Genomic DNA, 22,064 nt, shown 5'->3' with positions numbered 1-22,064 from the left:
TCGACCATCGATAATATCGGTGCTACTGAAAATTCTCCCAATTTCTAAAAATTGTCTTGACAATTTGGAACCATATTTTAAAAACAAAAATGCATCTCTACATTAATTTTACATCTATTAAAAATGTATTTCTATTTCTTCAAATTGCTATAATATATTGAATATTAATAAAACAATATTATTACGCATTGTATACTCAAAGATGAATAAATATATCCAAGTCTAATTATTATTAATTTATTCCAGTAGATCTAGTACATACACAAACGGTTTTTTTTTTCTTTTTAATAATATTCCATTCACTCCATCCGCTTTTCCTCAAATCGCCTTTCAAATTTCATAGCTAAATTCTAAAATGATCTTGAAAATTTAGATATGCCAAAAGCAGTGATTTGGCAAGTTCGTTATAAAAACGGAAAATTAAATTGGTTCTGGTTTTTTGAAACGGGATAGAAAAGACTGAACAATACGCGTACCGCTTACTTAAGATCGTCGGAATCTTGTTGCGATTGCATTAGTCCACTTTACAGTAATGCATGGGGCACGGATGTCTCACACAATTTACAAAAGTCTGATATACGTGAATTGTAATTACCGGATGGTTCTTTTTATAAATACGATCATATGTACAGAGATATATCACCGATGTCATACGTGTATACATAGAGTAAAAGACAACTTCTATATGTTTTCGAGTGCCAAAATGCAATGTCCCTTAATCTTAATACAATGATACGAAAGAAAGAAGATGCGCTCTCTCTCTCAGTAGGAGTCTCATTAGGAGAAAAACTGGCTTATTCTTTCTTAAGTAATAAAAAAATGCGTTCAAAATCAAGTGAAAGTAAAAGAATCTACCTTAAGCGACCCTCATTTTTCCTTTTCTTGTCAAAAGCTTACGCGAGATATTTCTTCAATATACTAACGATTAAATCAGAAACGAGGGAGTTATTAGGGAGGAAATCCGCATTATATCGGAATTCTACAACCCATGCATTACAAAAGTGCATCATGCAGTAAGAGTTTCTCAGCTACATTATCCGAATGTCAGTCTTGATGCGTAAAGTGATTGCCGTTGTTCACCGTGGCGAACGTATTCAATTCGAAATAAACCCGCAGGCCTTAAAGTATCGTGGATGTTCTAAAAGTTTATCGCTCGCGCGTAACCTATTGTCGCAAATTTCGTGAATAAATTACAAGTGATAGATTATTTGAATCGGAGCACCTTAAGTGACGACATGGAGAAATTTGACATTATAAACTAAAAGGTCTTAAATAGACTTAAGTAAATAATGTACTTGTTTTACTGCGTGCAATACATTAAGAGCTAAAAGGATGTAAATCAAATCCTTAAAAAAAAAAACTTAAGAAAATAATCCTATGTGTCGTTTCCTATCGAAGAACGCATGTATAAATACAGAGAATGTGAAATCTTGAATCTAGATGCCGAATGTACACGTAATAAATACAGAAGTAATGTAATTCGATTTGTAAAATATTACGTTTTCATCTGGAAATCTCTTCATATCCTTTTTCTAGAAAAATTCAGCTAAAAACTGTAATTTACGAAAAATAATGTTACAGCGCAAACGATTCTCGTGAGACAGTTCAATTTGCGCTACTTTGAGTTCTTGTTTGAGCCACTGTGTTCCAACACTTAACATTCAGGCTGTAAAAAAAAACAACAATATCCCGTTACACGAAGACTGTATCAAAGATTATAATAGAATAATTAACGATACTATTACAGACTGTGATTATTACCTTTTCTCTATCATTATTGTTTTAACACGAACCTGTAAAACCTTGCGGTGGTTGTCCCGGAACTGAGTATTGTGGTCTAAAATTCCCGAAATTAACAGCGCCCGCGAAACTAGCTGGCAATTGTCCTCCGGAGAAACCGGCCGGGAACTGCTGTGCCAATAACGCAGCCTGTCCAGTCTGAGAACTTGTACCACCGGGTGCCGTGGCTGCTAGACGACTCAATATTGACCTCTCCGACATCTGGAGTCTCTGAGCAACTGGTGGGATGCGGGCAAGAGTTGCTGGCAATCGACTCACGTCTGATTTCATATCAGACAACAACTCTTCCAATTGATTTAACACCTATAAAACAGAAAATACATATACATTTAGATCCGACGTCCTCGCGTCGATGATTGGGAGGAATTTATTTACATATAATAATATATGGATTTAATTGAATCAACCTTATGTAACACCGCATTCGCCGGTTTATTTCCAGCAAGACTCTCCTTGCTAAGATGTTGATGGGATTCGGCAAGACATTCAACCTCGGCGAATCGCGCATTAAGACTCATGGCAGGATGATTGGGATCCTGTGTGAGATTCAAGTAGGCAGCCCGTCTTAACTGTTCTTCGATTACCAAAGCTTGTTCCAAGAGCTTAAAACGTCTTGCCAAGAATTTATTCTTTATCTCCAAAAAGTTGCCTTTTCCCATATCCATCTTGAACGGTTCGTTGATAATTGCGAAACTGTAACAAGCATGATAATTTAGTGTCAGTAGAAAGAAAAAGTTTGTGAATCATGATAATTAGCTTAACATTATGACCTTGAAACTGCAACTAGAACTTTTATTCTGTAATCTCGAGTTACAGGGATAAATGTCTTGCATCTAAACACACCGATATTTGCTGTAGTAAGAGATATTAAGCACTTGTGTGTGTGCAGTTCCAAGGTAATAATGTTACTATCAAGAACTAGTTGATAAGGAAAGCTTCCACTACCGAATATCATTTTGGATGTCTTGCCAGCGTCCATAACCATGCGTGACAATACCAGCCAAGAGCCAATAATCGTGTCTGCGATGCCAAATATCATATTCGCGGCCCGGTACTGCAGCCTTTTCTTCATTCAGCCAAAGCGTATGCAACTCCGTGAAACCACCATCGGCTATGTTAAACATGAATTTGCGTTTTGGCTTCACCACTTCTGGATCAGAGTCCTTGACATCCTTTTCTTTGTTATCCTTTTCCTAGAATTGGAAAGCGGTGTAAATTAAACTGACAAAACGCATTCTTGTACAATTTTATAGGAGTACGTACGTCTCGCTTCTCCGCTTCTTCTTCGTCATCTTTAACGATAACAACATCTTCTTCTGGTTCAGCTTTCTTATTCTCGCTATTCTCCACTTTATCATCATGTTTCGCTACAGCTTTCTCGTCCTTTGTATCGGATTTGTCCTTCTCCTTGTCTGCGGTCTCCATTTCAACGTCTTTCTCTTCCTTTTTAAAGTCCTCCTTCTCCTTGTCTTTCTCGGAACTCACTTCCTCGTCCTCTTTAGAACTCTTTGGATCTTCCTTTGAATCTTTCGCATCGCCAGTCTAAGATAATTATTTAATGGTATGTTTATGAGAAATGATACTTATAAATTTGCATTTTTGCGTTAAATAAATGAATACTTTTACAATAGAACTATTCAATACCAACCTCTTTATCCTTTGATTCATCCTTACTTTCTTTAACTTCAGATGAATCAGAATTCGCTTTATTAGTCTCGTTGTTCGTCGAGGTTGAAGTCGGAGTTGGTGTGGCAGCAGGACTAGGGCTAGGAGCATTTGAAGTAGCTGGGGTAGCACTAGTGCTACTAGTACCAGTCGCTGCATCTCCAACTCCCTCTCCAACCTTGACGGGTTCTACTGGTTTGCGTATCATTTCCGGCATTGAATAATAGCCGTTGATGTGTTCAAATTCTTGTACCTGTGATACCATACGTATTTTGTATTTTTTTTTCAAATATTTTTTGCCGTTTATAACAACGGAATAAAGAGATAGTAACTCGACATATATTTTAATGTAACCATTACCTTCTTCCTAATCAAGGACATAACGCCGATTCTAGTTAATACATGCTGCCGACTGAGACCTTCTCGTGGGACACCATCCGCGAATGTTTCCGCATTATCAGCGCCTGGTTCACAGAGGTGTCGCATGAAGAGGGAAACGTAGGCTTTGAAATTCTTTTCGGACTTGCCACGCAGATCGCGCACCAACCTAAATAGTTAAATAAAAGAAACGCGTAAATACATATAATATAAAAAAGCAGTGATATATATCGTAATAATAATTTTGTAAGATGACTTACCATTGAGAGTTGAAAGCGTCTTGAGGTGGCATTCCATAACGCATAATTGCGTTGAGGAATGCTTTCCGTTGTCTGGCATTAAAACCTAATACCTGTAAAAAATGTAAGTATAAGTATGCAAAAGTATTTAATAGATACGTACACAATTCTTGTTTTGAATAAAACTTATTTTGCTGCAGTACTTCGCTGGATCTTAATTATTTTCAAGTTTAGTATTTAAAAATTTATACAAATAAAATGTATGTACGTATTACATAAATACCAACCTCAATATTTCCATTTACTCTGGCAAGTAGAGGTGGCAGAGGTCTATCTTTTTCATCGCGTCTCTCCAGTCTTCGTCTGCTTCTGCGAGACAACAAGTCCCCGTCACCTTTTTCATCGAAATCATCGTCCTCCTTGTCATCGTCACTGGGCGCGCTAAAATCGCTATTATAATCCGACAGATTCTCCTGCCACGGCTGATCATCTCTTGCGCCTTGGTCGCCGGTTACACCTCCATCCGTGTAATTAACTTGTTTTCGTACTCGTTTGCCTATGATTAATTAAATATGCATGAAAATACGTGTATGATCTAGTATATTAATAGAATTTCGAACATAATACTTTAACATGTGAACAAACCTTTTCCAAGTGTTCTAGCGATATCTTCCTGTTGTTGCTCGTAATGATGTCTAAGCAGCTTGATCCAATACGCCGGATCTGTATTTTCAGCTTCTTGTTTAATTATCTCTGTATCTGCTTCTTCCTCTGTTTCACCTTCCTTTGTTACGTATGAAGCAACCTTGAAGGAACTTAAGTACTCGTTAGCCCAGTTTTCCTTCTGCTCAATACCCTCCTTACTTCGGTCCAATAATTCGGCGACAGCTTTGTCGTCGTAATGTATAGCTTCGTCTTCCTTGCCCTCTTCTTCCTTGAACAATTCCTCCGTACCTGAAAATAAATTTCCCGCATTAAATTTATCGTAATTATACTAAGATAAATATAATTGTTAGAAAAAATTATTTAGCAGTAATAATTTCAATAATTAGACTGTTTCACTAATAGCTCATTGATTAATAGCATTAATGTATAAAACTTACCAAAACGTAAAATATCATCAAGCTCTTGTTTACTGAAGTTGGCGCCCTTACCACCCATGCCTGGTCGCACAACCAAATGAGTGAGCATCATTTTACGCTTAGCTACTTGCGTTACTCTTTCTTCCACAGAATTACGGGTGACGAATCGGTAGATCATAACTTTGTTGGCCTGACCTATCCTATGAGCTCTGCTGAACGCTTGAATGTCGTTGTGTGGATTCCAATCGGAATCATAAATAATCACAGTATCTGCCGTTGCTAAGTTAATACCTAAACCACCAGCACGCGTAGAAAGCAAGAAGACGAATTGTTGTGCACCTGTAAATAAATTTTTAGTTAAAAAAATAGATCATCTTTTTCTTTTCTGTATTTTATTATAATTGCACATAACAGAATCAAGAATAAAAATCTAGTTTATTTTTAAAATTCTCAGTTTACATTTAAAAATAAAAAGAACATATAATCTTACAAAATAAAAATAATCAATATATGTCTATGGTTTAATCTTAAAAATACTTACCAGGAGCGTTAAATCTATCGATAGCTTCTTGACGCTGCGCACCCGTTATATTGCCGTCTATTCTTTCATATTTGTATCCCTCACCCTCCAAGTAATCTTCGAGGATATCTAACATCTTAGTCATTTGAGAAAATATGAGAACTCGATGTCCGTCGTCTCGCAGTTTCTTGAGCATTCTACTTAATAGAACCAATTTGCCTGCTGCTTTAATTAAAGCTGATGTCTCATAACTTCCGTTTGGTCCAGTCGGTGCTTCTTGCGACGCAGCGGGGAACAAATACGGGTGATTGCAGCATTTCTTGAGATCCATCATTATATTTAACAACGACACTTGCTGACCACCTCCTTTCGGATTGAGAGCTTCAAAGTTCCTCGTTAATATGTATTTGTAATATTTCTTCTGCATTGGCGATAATTCGACACGTACAATAAATTCAGACTTGCTAGGCATGTTCTGCAAAGAAATATGTTCGTTATAACACCAATACAGCAATTAAAAGGCACAATTATATGCGAAGACATAAATATAAGCTTCTAATTACCAACCTTCAATACATCAGCTTTTAATCTCCTCAACATATGCGGACCAAGCATTTCGTGCAGCTTCTTAACTTGCTCTTCCTTTGAAATATCCGCAAATTCGTTTTGGAACGCTGCTAGATCATTGAATTTGTCGCGACATAAGAAATTCAACAAGTGGAACAGTTCCTCCAAATTATTTTGTAATGGAGTACCAGTTAGCAAAAGTTTGTATGCAATATTGTAAGAAGCTAGTAATCTAAAGAATTTCGATTGATTAGACTTCAATCTGTGAGCTTCGTCTACGACTAAAACGGCCCAATCAATAGAGCCTAAACATGCCGAATCTATCGAGATAAGTTCATAACTTGTAAGTAAGACATTAAACTTAATCGAGGATGATCGGATTTTAGAGGCGCGTCCGCTACGCACGGCACCTTCTTCGAATGACAATTCGTTTTCACGAATCACAATACGGCTATCTTTGTCACCTAAATAAAAACAGAACATTTTACATTAATATATATCTTTTGAATGTATATTAAAAATTTTTCATTAAAAAAGCTGATACTAACCCACATAAGTAACGCAATAAAAGTCAGGTGCCCAAGTCTCGAATTCACGTTCCCAATTGATGATGGTAGACAAGGGAACGGAGACCAAAAAGGGCCCTTTGCAATGGCCTTCTTTGTACAAAGAATATAAGAATGTTATAGTCTGAATGGTCTTTCCCAGACCCATCTCGTCGGCTAAAATCGTATCTATGCCTTGGCCCCATGAGTATCTCAACCAATTTAAACCCTATAAATTAAAAGATTATAGAAATGTAATGGAAATATAGAAATCTGAATGTAGAAAATAGAATTTTAACATACTCAAAACTTACCTCTAACTGATAATGATGCAATTGCATTCCGGTCTGATCCAAATAATCCGGCTGTCTCTCATATTTCTTTTTGAGATCCGTCGTAGGTTTATCCGGCGGTGGCGTGTATCGTTTCGGAGTCCTCTCCTCGTCGTCAATCAACTCGCGTGTTTTCGATTTCTTGCCTTTACCTGAATTGCATTTAATTTCTTTTACAAGAGGCACAAGGTACCTTGAGTAAATAGCGAAACTGAATCGAACATCTCTCTCACCTTTTTTCCCTTTACGCGACGTACTAACATCACAACAGTTCGCGGCTCTGAGATCTAGGTAATATTCTATAGCCTGTTTCAAACCAGGGATATCCTCGTGTTCGTCTTCCCATGTCGCCAGATCGTAACCGAGTTCTCTCCACTTCACAAGATACGTGGCCCTGCCATCTCTTTGCAATCGATGATTAATCACCCTGTGAACCACCATCCACTCCGGACGCACACCATAACGATAGAAACGTTCCTCCAAATTATAATCGTCTCTGTTGGTGGCACCATCTTGCTCTTTCAAACGTTTCACACGAGAATCGCTTTCATCCAATGGTTCCTCCAACTTTGGTGGTTCATCCATATCATACTTACGATAATAATTCCTGTAATCACACGAAAATCATATACCATGTACAATACATATATACATATAAAACTATACGAGTAATATTATTGCTGAAAAGACTTCTACCTGTACATAAGAGGATGAAAAACGTCAAGTTGCAGTTCTGTTATCCAATCGCAATGCCAGTAAGACATATCTGCCCACTTAACAAAGAATTCACGCATTTTCCTTTGCTTAGGTGCAGCCTTGCTTGTGGAAGGTTCCTCCGATGGAGTATCTGAGCACTCTTTCCATCTCCAGGTTAATATCTTTGCCACTAAAAAAGAAATTTAATTTCTAAGATAAACTACATATTTACGTGCATTCTTAGGTGTTGTCTCTGTTTAATACCACACGATAAACAAATGCAAACAATATAAAATCACTGGATATCGTATTGATGACATACCTTTTCCTCTTAATGGTGGGCAAGAGCATCTAGGACACTTCCAATCGCCATCAGGAATCTCCGATAGAGGAGGATTTAGACAATGCGTGTGATACGCGCTTGTGCAACTGTCGCAGCACAATAATTCTCCGCCATCCTTGCACACTCTACAGAATTCCATATGTTCATCGTCATCTTCCGCTGCGCCTAACAATACAAATATAATTATAGTTGTCGCTCGCTGAACGATAAGCAGAGACTCGTTTTAGAGAGGATTAAGGAGAATCAGGCTGGTCTGGGAGGATATGGGTACCTGCAATACCTTCTCCTTCGCAATGAGCACAACTCCATTTCCCTTCGGGTGTTTCCTCCATTTCGGGCTCTAAGCATACTAAATGGTATGCTCTGGGACATGTGTCGCACAATATAATCTCGCCGCCTTGTTGACATACTTCACAGTAATCCTGGTGGTCAGTCTATAGAAAGCAAACCAAAAAAAAATCGGAAAATAATTATTCCATTTTGATCGAGGTAGAACAATTTACATGATGATAAAAGGTATACGAACGAAATAAAGATATGATAATTAACATATTTTGAGCATATTTAAAGCATGTTGCATAAAATGATTATGCAGCTTTAAACATTGTAGAAAGAAGAAACTTTTATAATTATTTTAAGGCAGAGTCAGACAACTTAGCATATGCGTTCTTGAAGTTCTCAAAATATCCACTTTTATGTACGTAACGTTTTTACCGCCAACCCTTATATTTTGCACGTATCAGAAACGAGTTATGTTCTTTCTTAATTAAATCTAAAAATTTAGCCCATTTGTTATCAACCATTTGTCAACTAGTCCTATATTGGAAAGATTTACATATATTCAAATGGGAACTATAAAAAGGATTGTAGCTGTGATATTAACAAGCATAATGATTAGACATGCGTCGACTAGCAAATTATAAATAAATTTCCAAGCTTTTAGTATGAGAATAATTATGTGACAGTCCATGATCGCAAGCACGTTTAAAACAATGAACGCATAAGCAGATGCTGCTTAACTCTACCTGGAGACCTTCCTCTCCATCCGGGAACTTGGAAGTTGTTTTTGTCTTCTTCTTTTTCTTGGTTTTGTTGCCGATTTTGGTTTTCGCCTTTCTGCGAACCGGCGGCTCAGCTGGAGGTTCTACCCCACTCTCTTCTACGTTGCCTTTGTTACCCTCAGCACCAGGAGTTTCCTCCGCGTCAGCCAACATTTGCTCGAACTCCATATCCGAGTCCGCCGCAGAACCAGCAGCACTACCTTCCGCTTCCTCGTCCTAAATAATTTAATTTAGTCGATTTGAATAAAAGTCGAGTCTGTGCAAAAATTGATTCAAATGGGAAAAACGTTGCACATACCGAACTGCCTCTTTTACGTTTTCCAAGCTTAATCTTAAGCGTTGGTACTTTCGACGCCTTTTTCCCCTTCTTCGCTCTTGAACCTCGCGATTTTCTCTTTCTGTCACTGTCCTCATCGTCTTCCTCCTCGTCTTCGGCTTCTTGTATAGCACCACTTCGATTTGTTCTAGCATTTCTACTATCATCATCTACATTCGTGGATGAAACATCCGCGTCTGGCTGCGTATGTGGATTTAATTCAGAGAAATCGCGCCACTTGGCTGCCACCAACATCATAAGTTTTGACATTGGAACCTATATAATCATTTAAAAACAGAAATTATTTAAGAAAATTAATCAACAAACCATCGTATTACGTCGTAACCGATATAAATTCACATGAAAATGTACATACTTTTGGATTTTCTTTCGCTAAAAGCGGTCTGACGTGTTGTTGGAATAGCTTGTACGTCGTTAAGTTCTGGAAATCAGCGTCGGAATATTCAATTTGTACGTCTGTTAAGCCAAATGTATTGCACACTTCTTCAATCGTGGGCATGCCTGTCGTAGGTTCCTGGCTCTGAGTGGTTGGTGTATTATGGCTGGAGGATTTCCTAGACGATGATTTTCTGCTCTTTCTGTTGACCGCGTAGTCGCTATCCTCGCCAGCCGCGTCACCCCCCGCTTCACCGCCACCACCGAAATCACTCTCCTGGAATTTCACGTAAAATGTTAAGTCGCACAAACGTATAATCCCAACTGAATTATACGAAGGCACCGATATAGTTTGCGAAGATATGCTATGCAGGGGCGTTTTCTTACATCCCCAGAATCAGATTTTTTCTTTTTCTTCTTTTTCTTTCCCTTTTTATCTTCGCTACGTGCTTTCCGCTTCTTTCCCTTCTTCTTCTTTCGCTCTTCTGGCTCGTAATCGTCATCTTCTTCCTACAAAGAATAATTCACGTTTTGAACTTTTGAAGACCAAGTAGTAAAATATTCAGATCACTATCGAGATATTGTCACAAAAATAAGAGATGGCAACATAGACAACACTCGTGAATATGAATTATAAGCAATGTTATCGAACAATGCTATAGAATATGTAACTTACTAGTCTTTGAGATTCCTCCGCATCAGATGACCCATCTACTTGCTGGCCAACAGTCGATATCTGCCCTCCAGTCTCTTCCATGTCATCCTCTCCTAAAAAACACGTTTACTTTTAAACTTGTCGTTGCAAAATCTCTCTTCATCTTAATAACTAATATCGCTATTTTGTATCGTAGCTGTACAAAGAAACATCTTGCGAAGATAAAAGGAGTCCGTTAATCTGGTTTCTCTTCTAAGAACAGCAATGAAAATAGAATTGCGTAATAACTTCACAATTTTTATTTTTCTAATTTCATTAATTTTGCAAAATTTCTTTCTCACGAACACAATTCTTCGTTATATCCTAATATTTTCTATATACCTTACAAATAACGATCCAAACTCTTCGGCCTATCCGTAAGCTTATCAGTTAATCAAATAACAATCTAAGAAACTAATTAAACAATACCGAGGTGAAACTCGATTAAATTCGACTCGACTTGTACTCCAATTTATCACCAAAAGGATCTCGACTCGCGAAGGCACGCGACAACGGGCCGGCCGAATCAATCGCGCTTCGCGACGCGGTGCGCGGCGTATCCTTTAATAATGTATACACGGCGAGCGCGGGCGAGAGAATCACGGAAAGGTATATCTCGACTTCTCGACGCGAAGGCGAGAGCGAGAGGCGAACGCGAGATCCACGTTCGGCAGCGGGCAGCGGCGACGGCGACGGCGGCACCGGAAAGGGCTCACTTTCTCGCGAGCGCGAAGGACGAATTTCGAACTTAATCAACGTTCCGCGAGTGCCTCATCGCGATTGTACATCCGCCATTTTCTTTAATAGGGCCATACGTACGCTACGTACATTTGACATACGAGCGCGCGTACGCCGAGCGCGCGCGCGCGCGCGCTCGCTCACGCACACACGCGACACGTGCGCACACTCGTGTATGCGTGCGCGCGCGCGCGCGCGCGAACGTATATGCATTTACGCCACGCGCGATTTGCGCGCGCGGGCGCGCGCACGAATTTTCACCGGCGTTACAAGTTACAATTCCGCCGAAGGACGCGGGATCTAGGATCGCGGAATCCGTTCGCTCGCGGGCGAGCCACTGTCCGCTTCCGTCGGCCGTCGCGGGTCGCGCGGTGGAGGTTGGTGGAGGTTAGACGCCGGCTCTGGGTCGCGCGCGGGTGTGCGTGTCCACCTGCGTGCCCCGCACACGACGCACACAACGACGACGCGTCGTGTACGTACATGAAACGCGGATCCATAACTCGGGCTTTTCTTTTTTCCTTCTTTCGCGCGGACGCGCGTTGTAACATGGCGCAAATGCAATTATGCCTACACGTCGATCGGGGATCCGTTCACCGCGGCCGCGACCGGGGAGAGACGTCGAACTCTTCTTCCACGCGAACGACGCCGTCCCCTCTCCCCTCTCCCTCCCCCCCCCCCCGCTCCCGCCGTCGAACCTTGTTTCTGTCGCGAGGATTACGGAGATTGGACGGAGATAGGCGCGAAAGAGTCGGCCGTCGCCGTCGGTCATTACCGCGAGGTAACACGGGCGCCCGTGCAACCATGTTAGATTTGCAAATCGACGACCATGGCTGCGTTCGATTTTTTTTTACAACTACCAATGTCCCGTGACTCATCTATGAATATTATAATTACGATTGCACAAGCGCGCCCGCGCGCGCACGACGACGAGCGGTTCGCCGACGCGCGATTAAATTTTTCACTTTGCCTTCATCTTCGTCTAAAAGTAAGGCCGTAACAGCCAATTCATCATCGCTAGATGATCCATCCATTTTGTGGTTGTTATAAAACTGACGGTCGATTGCCGAAGCAATCTGAACATGTACGTAGAATTTGTCGTGCCGGTGCCGGTACGTGTCGTTGCCGGAACGTGACGGTCCGTGCCGTATAGTGTGAATCAACCTTAAAGCGTGAAAATCAAGCCACGGGCCGAGGGGAAAAGCAGACCGAGATAAACGTTCGACCGGGGCTAAAGATGTAATTTAGTGCCGTATTGTTATGCCGTTTTTCTATTTCGAAGAACTTTCCGAACGGGTGCACCCTAGTGCAATAAGTTGAAGTGAGACAAGTATATTTTGTTTCACTCTTACACGTCACATGGGAGTTCTTCGAAAAAGAACAGAGTAATTAAGGGATGCGTCCTCCTTCCTCCCTTCCTCCCTCCCAGCAAAATTGCAATTCCTACTTGCATTCCTTTCTTCGACGAAAGAGGAATGCGCTGATGCAAGTAAACACGAGAGCGATTTGATCGACGTAAGTACACAGAGAGAAAGAGACAGAACGCGAACCATGTGCACGCTCTCCTCTCGATGTCACTTTTCCCACCGTTCGTAGAGGGTAACCTAACTCTACTTCTGCCTGACACGCGTACCCCGTGCTATATAACCCACGGAGTAGGTCGAAGGCACCTATTCCTCCTCACCCGAAAACTGACACGCGCGGCAGAAAGACTTCTGGCCATTTCTATCAACGCAGGTTAATTTTAATCTCGATTTCAATTTAACGGTTTAATCTTAACTTTAATCCAATGGTTTAACTTACCTCTTATCTTCTAATTCTTAGAACTAGAAGATAAAAAGCAAGGCAAGGTGATCTACCGGCGCTGGTCGCCGAGCGCGTTCAACAATCGGCGAAGGTTAGGAAACGCTCCCCCGGGAAACCGGCGGCGGCGGCGGCGGCGGCGGCGGCGGCGTGGCGTCGTCGTCGTCGTAGTAGTAGTCTTCGGCAGCGGCGACACGAACTGACACGAACCGCCGCGATTCACGATTGACACGGCAGCCATTGATGGATCAAAAAGCGCGCGTCCCGCGTTGCAATGCACACCGGATAACTCGGGCGCGATTGCCCCGGTGGCCCCGGTGCCGCGGCCGCGGTCCCTTGTCTCTTTCTCTCTCTGCCTCTCTCTTTTTCTCCTTCACTCTCGCTCTTTCTCTCGCGCACTCACCTGCGAAATTCTCGTCCACCTCCTCCTCCGACGCCATTCTCCAGCGGGTCCGCTTCTCGGCGCCGAGGACGATGACAGCGAGACACAAGCACGACAATCACGGAATCACGATCACGACACAACGGCGACGACGAGAGGACGCCTCGCGCGCGGTGCTCGCGTTCCCGCGACGGCGACCAGCGACGCGCTTGTCCTCCTCCTACTCCTCCGCTGGTCCTGGTCTCCCTTCACTTCACCTGTTTCTCACGAGCGCGCGGAAACGCCGCGGAAGTTCGACATCAACAACCGTCGCGGCGACGACGCTCTCTCGCTCCGTGCTCCGTGCGGCCTGGCCTCTCGTCGGACGTCGTGTGCCGTCGCTCTCGTGTGTGGCTCGTGGTCCGCTCGGTATATACCCTCGCACCCGTACATACACGTATGTGTACGACTACAACGACGAACGCTACCTCGCCGCCGCTACGCTACCGTTTCGCCACCGTCGCGCGATTCGTCCTTTCCCCTCGTCCCGCTGCCGTCCCCACGACCCGCCGTTCACCACTCGACGATACGCGAGCCGCGAAGGCGCGAAGCTTCTCCTCCTTTCTCCTTGTTTCTCATTCTTCTTCGCCCCCCCCCCCTTCACCGCGCGTCGAGGAACTCGTGAATTCGCACGCGAGCGTCCCTCCTCGACAAAGCACGGTTTCTCTTCTGTCCTTTCTCCTCCCGCCGCTCCCTACTCCCCTTTCTCGTCTGTTCGTGTTGCCTGCACTTTTTGCACTTGGAATCTTCGCTCTCTCTCTTTCTCCAACGCCCAATGTATGGCTGCGTTCGGAAACGTCACCCGGGTACACACGGGTATACTCCCTTCTCCTTCTAACTCGCTGAGATAGAAAGAGAAGGGAGTATACTCGTGTGCACTCGGGTGACGTTTCCGAACGCAGCCTATGTGTTTATCTCGTTTCAAGGTGTAGGAATTTCTGGGAATTTCAAGCAACGCGAAGAAATCTACAAATCTACGTTGGCAGCATCGCCCGTTTCGCAGCGCTAACCTAACCTCCAAAGCCCCGAGACGCGACTGGCATCCGACCGACAGAGGACGCGACACGCGACCGAGCGTTTCGTCAGCATTCGGCGCATTGCGTTCACGAGGACCTTTCGCCGAGGGTTGCAGACAAATTTTTGTAAAATGGTAAATAAGTCGGATTACTAACTAAACCGGCGCCTCCCGGTGACTCGATTCTACGGCCGGGACGCCGTGCCCGCGTCGTTCGACGGTCGTGCGCGATTTCACGATCCCGTTCGCGTGAACCGGTGTTTTTGCCGTCGACGTGAAGGTTATCTCTTCCTCGCGAGCTCCCGGTCGCACGATTACGAGATGTTGCACGATCGTCGAAACGACTCGCGAAATTTCCTTTGCTCGCAAAAACGCATCAACTCCATTTATGGTTATGTGAATCGTATCAATGATGAAACGTACGTGTCCTGTGACACACGTTTCCTCCGTGAAATTTATTCTTTAGTATGATTATCGAGTAACGTTAACGGATTAAAAGATTCGCGTGTGCTCGATTGTTAATAAAAATTGCACGGATGACGATCGTCAGTCCAAAGCGAGGATTGTAAATGATATTGCAACAGTTGCAGAACGTCGCGTCATGCAGAGCGAACTTAAAAGGAGCCGCGAGATTGGTGAGATCCACGAGGAGCCTGAGAGATGGCTCGAGGGACCGTGTGCTGTCGCCTACGCTTCCACCGACGTCGGTGGAGCTGCTCGATACACAAATGCAGTCGGTAAGTTCCTTGCCACGGAGAGATAAGTAACGCCAATAATAAGCAACGACGCTTTTGCAGTTTCGAATGTATTCAAATCCGGCACGGCGGCCGAGCTTTCTCTCTCAGTTTGTCGAGAATATCAAGCAGGAGATGCAGAAGAACAAGGAGATGAAAGAGTCGTTGAAAAAGTTCAGAGAGGAAGCTCAGAAACTGGAGCAATCAGAGGCGTTGCAAACGGCGCGACAAAAGTTCCAAGCTGTCGAATCCGAGGCCAGTAAAAGTTCGGAAGTGATTAAAGAAAAACTGGACACGATTAAAGGAAAGGTATACGTATATGTGCAATGTCAATTTGTACAGTGATAGGGTAAAGCATGTATGATTAATACAAGTTTCTGTTTAAAAGGTGCAAGAAGTTATCGAGGAGGCGAGTAAGAGTGAATTAGGCAAACGCGCCGGCCAGTTAGGCGAAGAGATCACGAAATCGGCCAAAGGTGCGGCAGAGACGATCTCGGAAAAGAGCCAAGCGCTTGGTAAGACGGGTGCATTTCAAACGATATCGCACACCGCAGAGGCCGTAAGGAATGAACTTGACCAACATGGAATTCTAGGTAGATAGATTTGGCTGAATAGACAAGAGAGTAGAAAGCAGGTTAAATTTGATTATTGCTTGATGCAGGCAAAGTTTACGTTGCCCCTAAAAAGCTAAGAAAGAGGAACGAAGTGCCAATAGAGCCTAAAGAAATTATGCCTGATCAGAAAACGACAGGTGTGGAAGTACACAAGGACTACATGTTTTCTAATGCTTGGCAAAACTTTAAGGTACCTATCGCACAATGTCTCGTAGATTTTACGCAATGTGTAAGCGGTATTCAATGGACATTAATAAATTCCTTTATTTAACGTATCGGATGTTTTTTTAAAGGATAATAATCCATACGTGAATAAGGTAATGGACTGGAAGATGAAATACGATGAGTCAGATAATGCCGTACTACGCGCTTCCAGATTGCTTACGGATAAGGTTTCGGACATTATAGGCGGGCTGTTTCAAAAGACCGAGCTGTCGGAGACGCTTACAGAGATCTGTAACCTGGATCCTACTTTTAGTAAAATACAATTCTTGAAGGACTGCGAGACCGACTTCATCCCGAATATTCTTGAGGCGATGGTGAGAGGCGACCTCGAGATTCTGAAGGACTGGTGTCACGAGGGACCTTACAACATAATTGCGCAACCGCACAAGGAAGTGAAGAAGTTAGGCCATTATTCGGATAGTAAAATTCTAGGTATGTACATGTAATTCGTTAATTATACGATGCTGTCTCGAAATCGTAAAAGGTAAAGAAAGAATATCGATTGCAGATATCGACAACGTGGATCTGGTGATGGGTAAGGTGATGGAACAGGGACCAGTTTTAATAATTAGCTTTCAATCTCAGCAAATCATGTGCGTGAGAAACTCGAAGCACGAGGTGATCGAGGGAGATCCCCAGAAAGTTATGCGGGTCAATTACGTCTGGGTACTGTGTCGCGATCGAACGGAACTCAATCCCAAGGCCGCGTGGCGTTTGATCGATCTTAGTGCCACCAGTTCGGAGCAGCTGGTATAGTGTGTGAACGAACGGAAACAAATTGAACTACTCGAACGTTTACGCGATCAAGTGGAGTCGTCGCGCAGTGGTGTCATCCATGTACATTGTCGTTATCATTCACACTAAAAATAAGTAACTGAACGTGACGAGGATTTCCTTAACGATCGTGTTAAACGATCACCGATCTAGCGTACATAGTGCACAGAGTATTTCCTGTAAATCGGAATGTTTATGTATGTATACAAGATTTTAGCAACTCAGTATCTGTAAATTTTTATTGTACGTGATGTAAGTACATACACGTTGCTAAGTTATCACTTACAAAATAATATATTTATAAATGCATCGAAATCAATTGTCCGATACATGATTTGCCATTACATATAGCTTGCTATTATTTAAAAAGTAGGTCATAAAATAATATTCTTTTATCGTGCGCATAACTGAAGTATCGAGTAATATTTGATCGTGTTTATCGATTATTGTTATACACTTTTCGTTAAAAAAAATTTTCATACTATCTTATATAGAATTTTCAAACAGAACATTGAATAATAGAATTTATATTGCAGATTGTTAAAATTTAAATATTAATTTTCGTACGATATTTATATTGTCGATTATATAACAAGAACGAGCCAATTTTTGCATTGACAGTAAACGGAGATGGGAGAAGGTTGTGTTCTATTGACGAGACGATTATAGAATCATACTTTTTAAATGCTAAAATCAATAACATAAAGAATAATTACAGATATTAAAGATTCCCAAAACTAAAAATATTCTCATCATATTCAAAATATATTTTAATTATGTGTACCACGAGAGCCGATGCATATATCTAATATGTTGGTTGGAAGTATATTCAGATACATTTATATATATATATATGAATGTACATATGTATACATGCACAAAGCTGATATTAACGCATAATTATAGTGTACAATGATTAAATTATAAAGAGAACTGTTGATTATTTTTTAAAGACTATATTATACGAGTTTTAAGCTTAGATCGGTTTGGATCGAAACGGAATAAAATGATGAATAAGCAAACGGTTATAGTATTATTTTTCTATTTAAGATAAAAACCATCATCGTATATAGGCAAGCGAAATACTAGTATTATTAAAGATGATAAAAATCTAAGCTACCTTTTTTATTCTTCCATAACATTATACTGTGTTGTAATCTTTATATAAATGTACAGGACGAGTTAATAATATTACACAATTTTGAAGCAAAATATTCTGATCAACGTGTCACGTTCATGTTTGCTTCGACCTGAGTTTACTCGCAAACGCAGGACTCTGCGGATCGGTCAGCTGTTTCGTCGCTTTAACAATTATCGGCGCTTTGTACGCTGGCATCGGTCTGGCTTTTACTTCCGTTAGCTTGCGCAGCTTTGCCTTCATCTCTTTCTCAGATTCGAGTCTCTTCTTTTCTGCTTCCTGACGCTTTGCCTCCTCCTCCATTTCCTTGCGCCTCATCTTCTCGTCAAACTCGTATCGTTCTCTCGCCCGCTTATCAGTGTTCAATTTCGGCGGATAAGCTTTTAACGGTGCTTTCTGTGCTTTATCAACAGTGCAAATGGAGTTCTTCAACTTTGGAATATGCTCTTTCTTCACCTTGGATTCAACATTCGGCTCTTTGTTTTCCTGATCTTCCGCTTGTTCGCTTACCGTACTCTTCTCCCTCGCTAAAAGATGCTCTTTGGATCTACCGCGGACCATTACGGGTTTGAAGATCGGTGCCGGATTCGCACGGAACACACGTGCCCGCTTATCCTCTTCGAGCATCTGTTTCACCAACTGCTCCTTTCTTTCAAATACTTTCCTGTCCCGATCATCAAAGCTGAATGGACACGGTAAGATGGATTTTTTTGTATTCTGCTGCTGCTGTTTGCCCGTAGGCGTAGGTGGCTTTGAGAAATTTGGCACTGGTCTGGCATGGAATTCTGTCTTCGTCTTGTCGGTCTCTTGCAAACTTTTCATCCGTTGTTCCTTCTTCATCTGCAGATCCTTGTTGCGCGCCTCGAAGCTGAACGGCATGATGCGCGTCGCGTTCTTCACGACACCGGTGTCTTTTGGAACACCAAAGAACGTTATCTCCTCACGTTCTACAGTGATACCCGAGGGATCAGTTACCACCTTCGTGACCATGTTCTTCGGACCGGATGAAACTTTATCGCGATGTGGCTGCGGACTTTTGGGTTTATGCACGTTTGTGGCACAAGCTTTCTCATTGGATTGTGTAGAATTACCCACGGCTGCCGTAGACTTCTTTGCGACGGTTTTTGTTACCACTCGTGATCTTCGCAATACGCTAGGCGGTATTGGATTAGCCTTTATTTGATGTTTCTTCATCTCCTCCATTTCCAATTTCTCGCGCTCTTCTCGACTTAGCACGGTAACAGGACGCATTCTGGTTTTCGACATGAGCGCCGGCGAAATCGGTATCGTCGTTTTCAGACGGTTCTGCGTCAGCTTTGCCATGTTAAGCGGCATACTCACGTTCGGCTTACTGCTTCTGGTGCGGAAACGCTCGGGAGTCTCGGTTTGGAAGCGCGACACCGCCTCCGCTAGACTGATGTATTTCTTGTTGGTTGACACTCTGCGTTTCGTCAGCAAGCCTCGTCTATATTGGTGCCAGGTAACAACCGTGTGCCTGTTCAAAGGCGGTGTTCGATTACCTTTCTCGATCGCAGCGTCCACATCGTCTTGACTGTCCTCTTCCTTGGCTTCCTTATTGTCGTCCGTTAATTCTTCTGATTCATTCCTAATTCTTAATTCTTGCAACTCTTTATCATTTTCATTGCATTCCTTATCGTCTGTCTCGTTAAATTTCTCATTATCTTCTTTAGGTTCTTCGTTATTTTTCTCATTACATTCCTCATCGTCTTCCTCGTTTTGTTTTTCTTTCTTACCTTTAGTGTCATCTACTAGATCGTTTGGTCTCTTGAAAGTATCGTCCTCAGTGTGATTTTCATCTTGCTTCAACAGGGCATGACTAACCGACATTTCCTTCGTACTTGCAGATGTGTCGTTGATTTGCAGGCAGATACTTTTGTTAACTTTCGTGGATTTTCTCAGGGAATCTTGGCCAGATGGAACGTATTTATTCGTTACACTGCGACAGCCGACAGATCTGGACGATTTAACGATTTTAGACTTATTCGGCGTTTTGAGAGCATTCGACTCGTGGGTGGTTTTGTTCAGTGCTTCCCGAATTTTAGGTGGTTTCTTACAGAGCTCCAATTTCCTCATCGCATCGCTCAGCACTTGGTCGTAAGTGGTCTCTCCTATTACCTCCTTATTATTACGATTTTTCGGGGAGATCACTTTAATAGGAGTATTCTTTATAATATCCAGGTCTGCCTGTGCTTTTGTGCTAGCGCACGTAACGTCCATCTGAGACATGGGCTGAGCGTTCTTTGTATTGTCGGAAGAATCGCAGAGATCCTGTATACGTTCGTGTACCATATGCTCTTTTTCGAAGAAATCTTGCATTCGCATCGGACTGCAAGTCTCGGTAAAATCTACCCACTGTGGTGCGTGTAGCTCAAAAAAATCTCCCATGATGTCAATCTGCAAGATGTATAGCGTGCACGAAATATATACTGCTTCAAGTCATAAAGAGAAAAACGATCGCTGTGATATGTCAAAATGCCATCCAACAGTAGCTCATGATAATCTGTAAAATAAAAATTTGAAATCTTTAATATTCCAGAAACGTATCTAGCATTGAGAGACTAATAATCTACAGTTAAACATATAATTTATATACTTTTAACTCTAAATTATAGTCATCTTTGTAGCTTAATTATTCCCGAGCTACGATGACTGATATGGCAATTCAACAGGTAAACAAAAGTGGAATATATTATCGTTAGTGGAGCACAATTATACGTATTAAAGCACAAGAACTGGATAACTGTTTCGAAACATGTCTTTCAATCTTAATGATTATATATGTGAAGTTTTAAATCTCTTTACCAATTTAAGAAGCACAATACCAATACTTGCATTTACAAAGGTAAGTGACATCGAATGCTACTTCTTCATCAGACTAACAGATATTGTTTCGACTCATCTTCAGTGCTGAATCGGAGAAACTCCCGATATGAAAAAGTCTGTCTCCCGATATGAGAAAGAAGTAATAAACATGAAAATCTTATGCAACGCGACACGATTTATTTGTTTCTATAAATTATAGAAATGACATTGTTTTAACAGAGAAATATTTATCGATATCTGCAGCTATAAATAGCTTTCCGTATCGTCACTCGGATGAATTAGCAATCCGGTCTCGCAGATTCAACACCGTCGTTGCGGAATCAAAATAAAGGCCGGTAGGACGTACTTACGTGTAGCTACCACGTTGTATTTACGTTTGTTATTCACGTCTCTCGTCACACAAACTGCTCGTCGACGACTCGTGTGCTCCACAGGTTCGTTCTGCCTGCTATCTCCCGTACCTCCGGCGGCTTCAGCTCGCGAGCTCGACACTCGATTGATGAGGATATCCTCGAAGGCGGGACAGAGCGAAATGTCAGCGAACGTTCCGCGAGCAGAGCCAACGATGGAATTAAACGTACGTTGCACGCGTTCAAGTTCGAATCGCTCGGTGCCTCGTCCGGATTGGTCGCGTTGTTGCTAGCCGAAGTTTCACGCATGCGCGTCAAACGCGACGTGTAACTAGAGTAAAAAAAAAACTACCTTTGAATACTAGCCTTTCTCCGACCGCTTCTGAAAATTACGTGATTTACCTGCACATTTCAGTATTGAATAATTTTGTTCTCTTGTCCTGCTCCTTTCCATCTCCGTGCCGAGATTTTAGCGCCCGTGTTATTTCGCACTGGCGTGGTTGCCCGTTATCGCAATGCGCATGCGCGAAAAACCCGCCACATCGTAAACTCATCACAATTGGCTGTTGAATTGGCACGCGTTTTCATGAAGGCAAACCTTAAATTCGAAAAATTCCTACGTCGATACATGCCTGTGACGAATTCCCGCCAAAACGGAATTTCAAAATCTTCAATTTTTATAAAATTGTTTAAAAAAATTAGCAGCAGTAAATCATTGTATATAACAATTATAAAAATAAATTAATTGCACCAGAATCGTTAATATTATATTATGTA

General features: G+C 42.1%; 3 protein-coding genes across 12 annotated transcripts; 1 reads left to right on the top strand and 2 right to left on the bottom strand.

Annotated features, from left to right (window-relative positions):
* Window positions 1–221: 221 nt before the first annotated feature.
* Mi-2 (chromodomain-helicase-DNA-binding protein Mi-2 homolog) lies at window positions 222–13,715 on the bottom strand. Of its 8 annotated transcripts, none has more exons than XM_071715087.1 (25): window positions 13,576–13,715; window positions 10,617–10,708; window positions 10,328–10,450; window positions 9,921–10,217; window positions 9,527–9,820; window positions 9,193–9,444; window positions 8,439–8,601; window positions 8,147–8,332; window positions 7,825–8,014; window positions 7,362–7,735; window positions 7,111–7,280; window positions 6,800–7,025; window positions 6,252–6,715; window positions 5,706–6,159; window positions 5,186–5,503; window positions 4,728–5,036; window positions 4,370–4,638; window positions 4,104–4,195; window positions 3,826–4,012; window positions 3,449–3,718; window positions 3,064–3,342; window positions 2,746–2,993; window positions 2,208–2,493; window positions 1,794–2,103; window positions 222–1,666 (listed from the first exon to the last, which is right to left on the bottom strand). In XM_071715087.1, exons 1-25 carry the CDS (start codon window positions 13,610–13,612, stop codon window positions 1,662–1,664), a joined length of 5,895 nt encoding a protein of 1,964 aa, XP_071571188.1. In that variant the 5' UTR covers window positions 13,613–13,715; the 3' UTR covers window positions 222–1,661. The 8 variants fall into 8 exon arrangements, with proteins under 8 accessions (XP_071571188.1, XP_071571193.1, XP_071571192.1 ...); XM_071715092.1 differs by having other exon boundaries at window positions 8,448–8,601; XM_071715091.1 differs by lacking the exon at window positions 13,576–13,715 and adding an exon at window positions 13,173–13,299.
* Window positions 13,716–13,854: 139 nt separating this feature from the next.
* On the top strand, window positions 13,855–17,977 carry LOC139777571 (mitochondrial import inner membrane translocase subunit TIM44). Of its 2 annotated transcripts, none has more exons than XM_071715099.1 (8): window positions 13,855–13,990; window positions 14,520–14,743; window positions 15,199–15,345; window positions 15,406–15,651; window positions 15,731–15,935; window positions 16,004–16,146; window positions 16,250–16,613; window positions 16,690–17,977. In XM_071715099.1, exons 2-8 carry the CDS (start codon window positions 14,741–14,743, stop codon window positions 16,935–16,937), a joined length of 1,356 nt encoding a protein of 451 aa, XP_071571200.1. In that variant the 5' UTR covers window positions 13,855–13,990; window positions 14,520–14,740; the 3' UTR covers window positions 16,938–17,977. The 2 variants fall into 2 exon arrangements, with proteins under 2 accessions (XP_071571200.1, XP_071571199.1); XM_071715098.1 differs by having other exon boundaries at window positions 15,193–15,345.
* On the bottom strand, window positions 17,176–22,046 carry LOC139777570 (targeting protein for Xklp2 homolog). 2 transcript variants are annotated; one of them, XM_071715096.1, is made up of 3 exons: window positions 21,690–22,046; window positions 21,288–21,618; window positions 17,176–20,614 (listed from the first exon to the last, which is right to left on the bottom strand). In XM_071715096.1, the coding sequence occupies exon 3, from the start codon at window positions 20,497–20,499 to the stop codon at window positions 18,190–18,192; it is 2,310 nt and encodes a 769-aa protein (XP_071571197.1). In that variant the 5' UTR covers window positions 20,500–20,614; window positions 21,288–21,618; window positions 21,690–22,046; the 3' UTR covers window positions 17,176–18,189. The 2 variants fall into 2 exon arrangements, with proteins under 2 accessions (XP_071571197.1, XP_071571198.1); XM_071715097.1 differs by having other exon boundaries at window positions 21,284–22,046.
* Window positions 22,047–22,064: the final 18 nt, after the last annotated feature.

This window comes from Temnothorax nylanderi, unplaced genomic scaffold, assembly GCF_030848795.1.
Source record: "Temnothorax nylanderi isolate EJ_2023f unplaced genomic scaffold, tnyl_v1.0 TNYL_tig0154_pilon, whole genome shotgun sequence".
Lineage (NCBI taxonomy): Eukaryota > Metazoa > Arthropoda > Insecta > Hymenoptera > Formicidae > Temnothorax > Temnothorax nylanderi.
This window is presented reverse-complemented; position numbering and strand designations above follow the sequence as displayed.

Bases quoted from the DNA above. Each gene is read 5' to 3' on its own strand.
- Mi-2 (XM_071715087.1), bottom strand. From the start codon at position 13,612: ATGGCGTCGGAGGAGGAGGTGGACGAGAATTTCGCAG. The intron at 10,218-10,327 runs GTAAGAAAACGC...GTGAAATTCCAG, and splicing joins AAAAATCTGATTCTGGGGAT to GAGAGTGATTTCGGTGGTGG. The intron at 4,196-4,369 runs GTTGGTATTTAT...CATTTTTTACAG, and splicing joins GAGTAAATGGAAATATTGAG to GTATTAGGTTTTAATGCCAG.
- LOC139777571 (XM_071715098.1), top strand. The intron at 15,346-15,405 runs GTAAGTTCCTTG...ACGCTTTTGCAG, and splicing joins TCGATACACAAATGCAGTCG to TTTCGAATGTATTCAAATCC. The intron at 16,147-16,249 runs GTACCTATCGCA...GTTTTTTTAAAG, and splicing joins ATGCTTGGCAAAACTTTAAG to GATAATAATCCATACGTGAA.
- LOC139777570 (XM_071715097.1), bottom strand. From the start codon at position 20,499: ATGGGAGATTTTTTTGAGCTACACGCACCACAGTGGGTAGATTTTACC.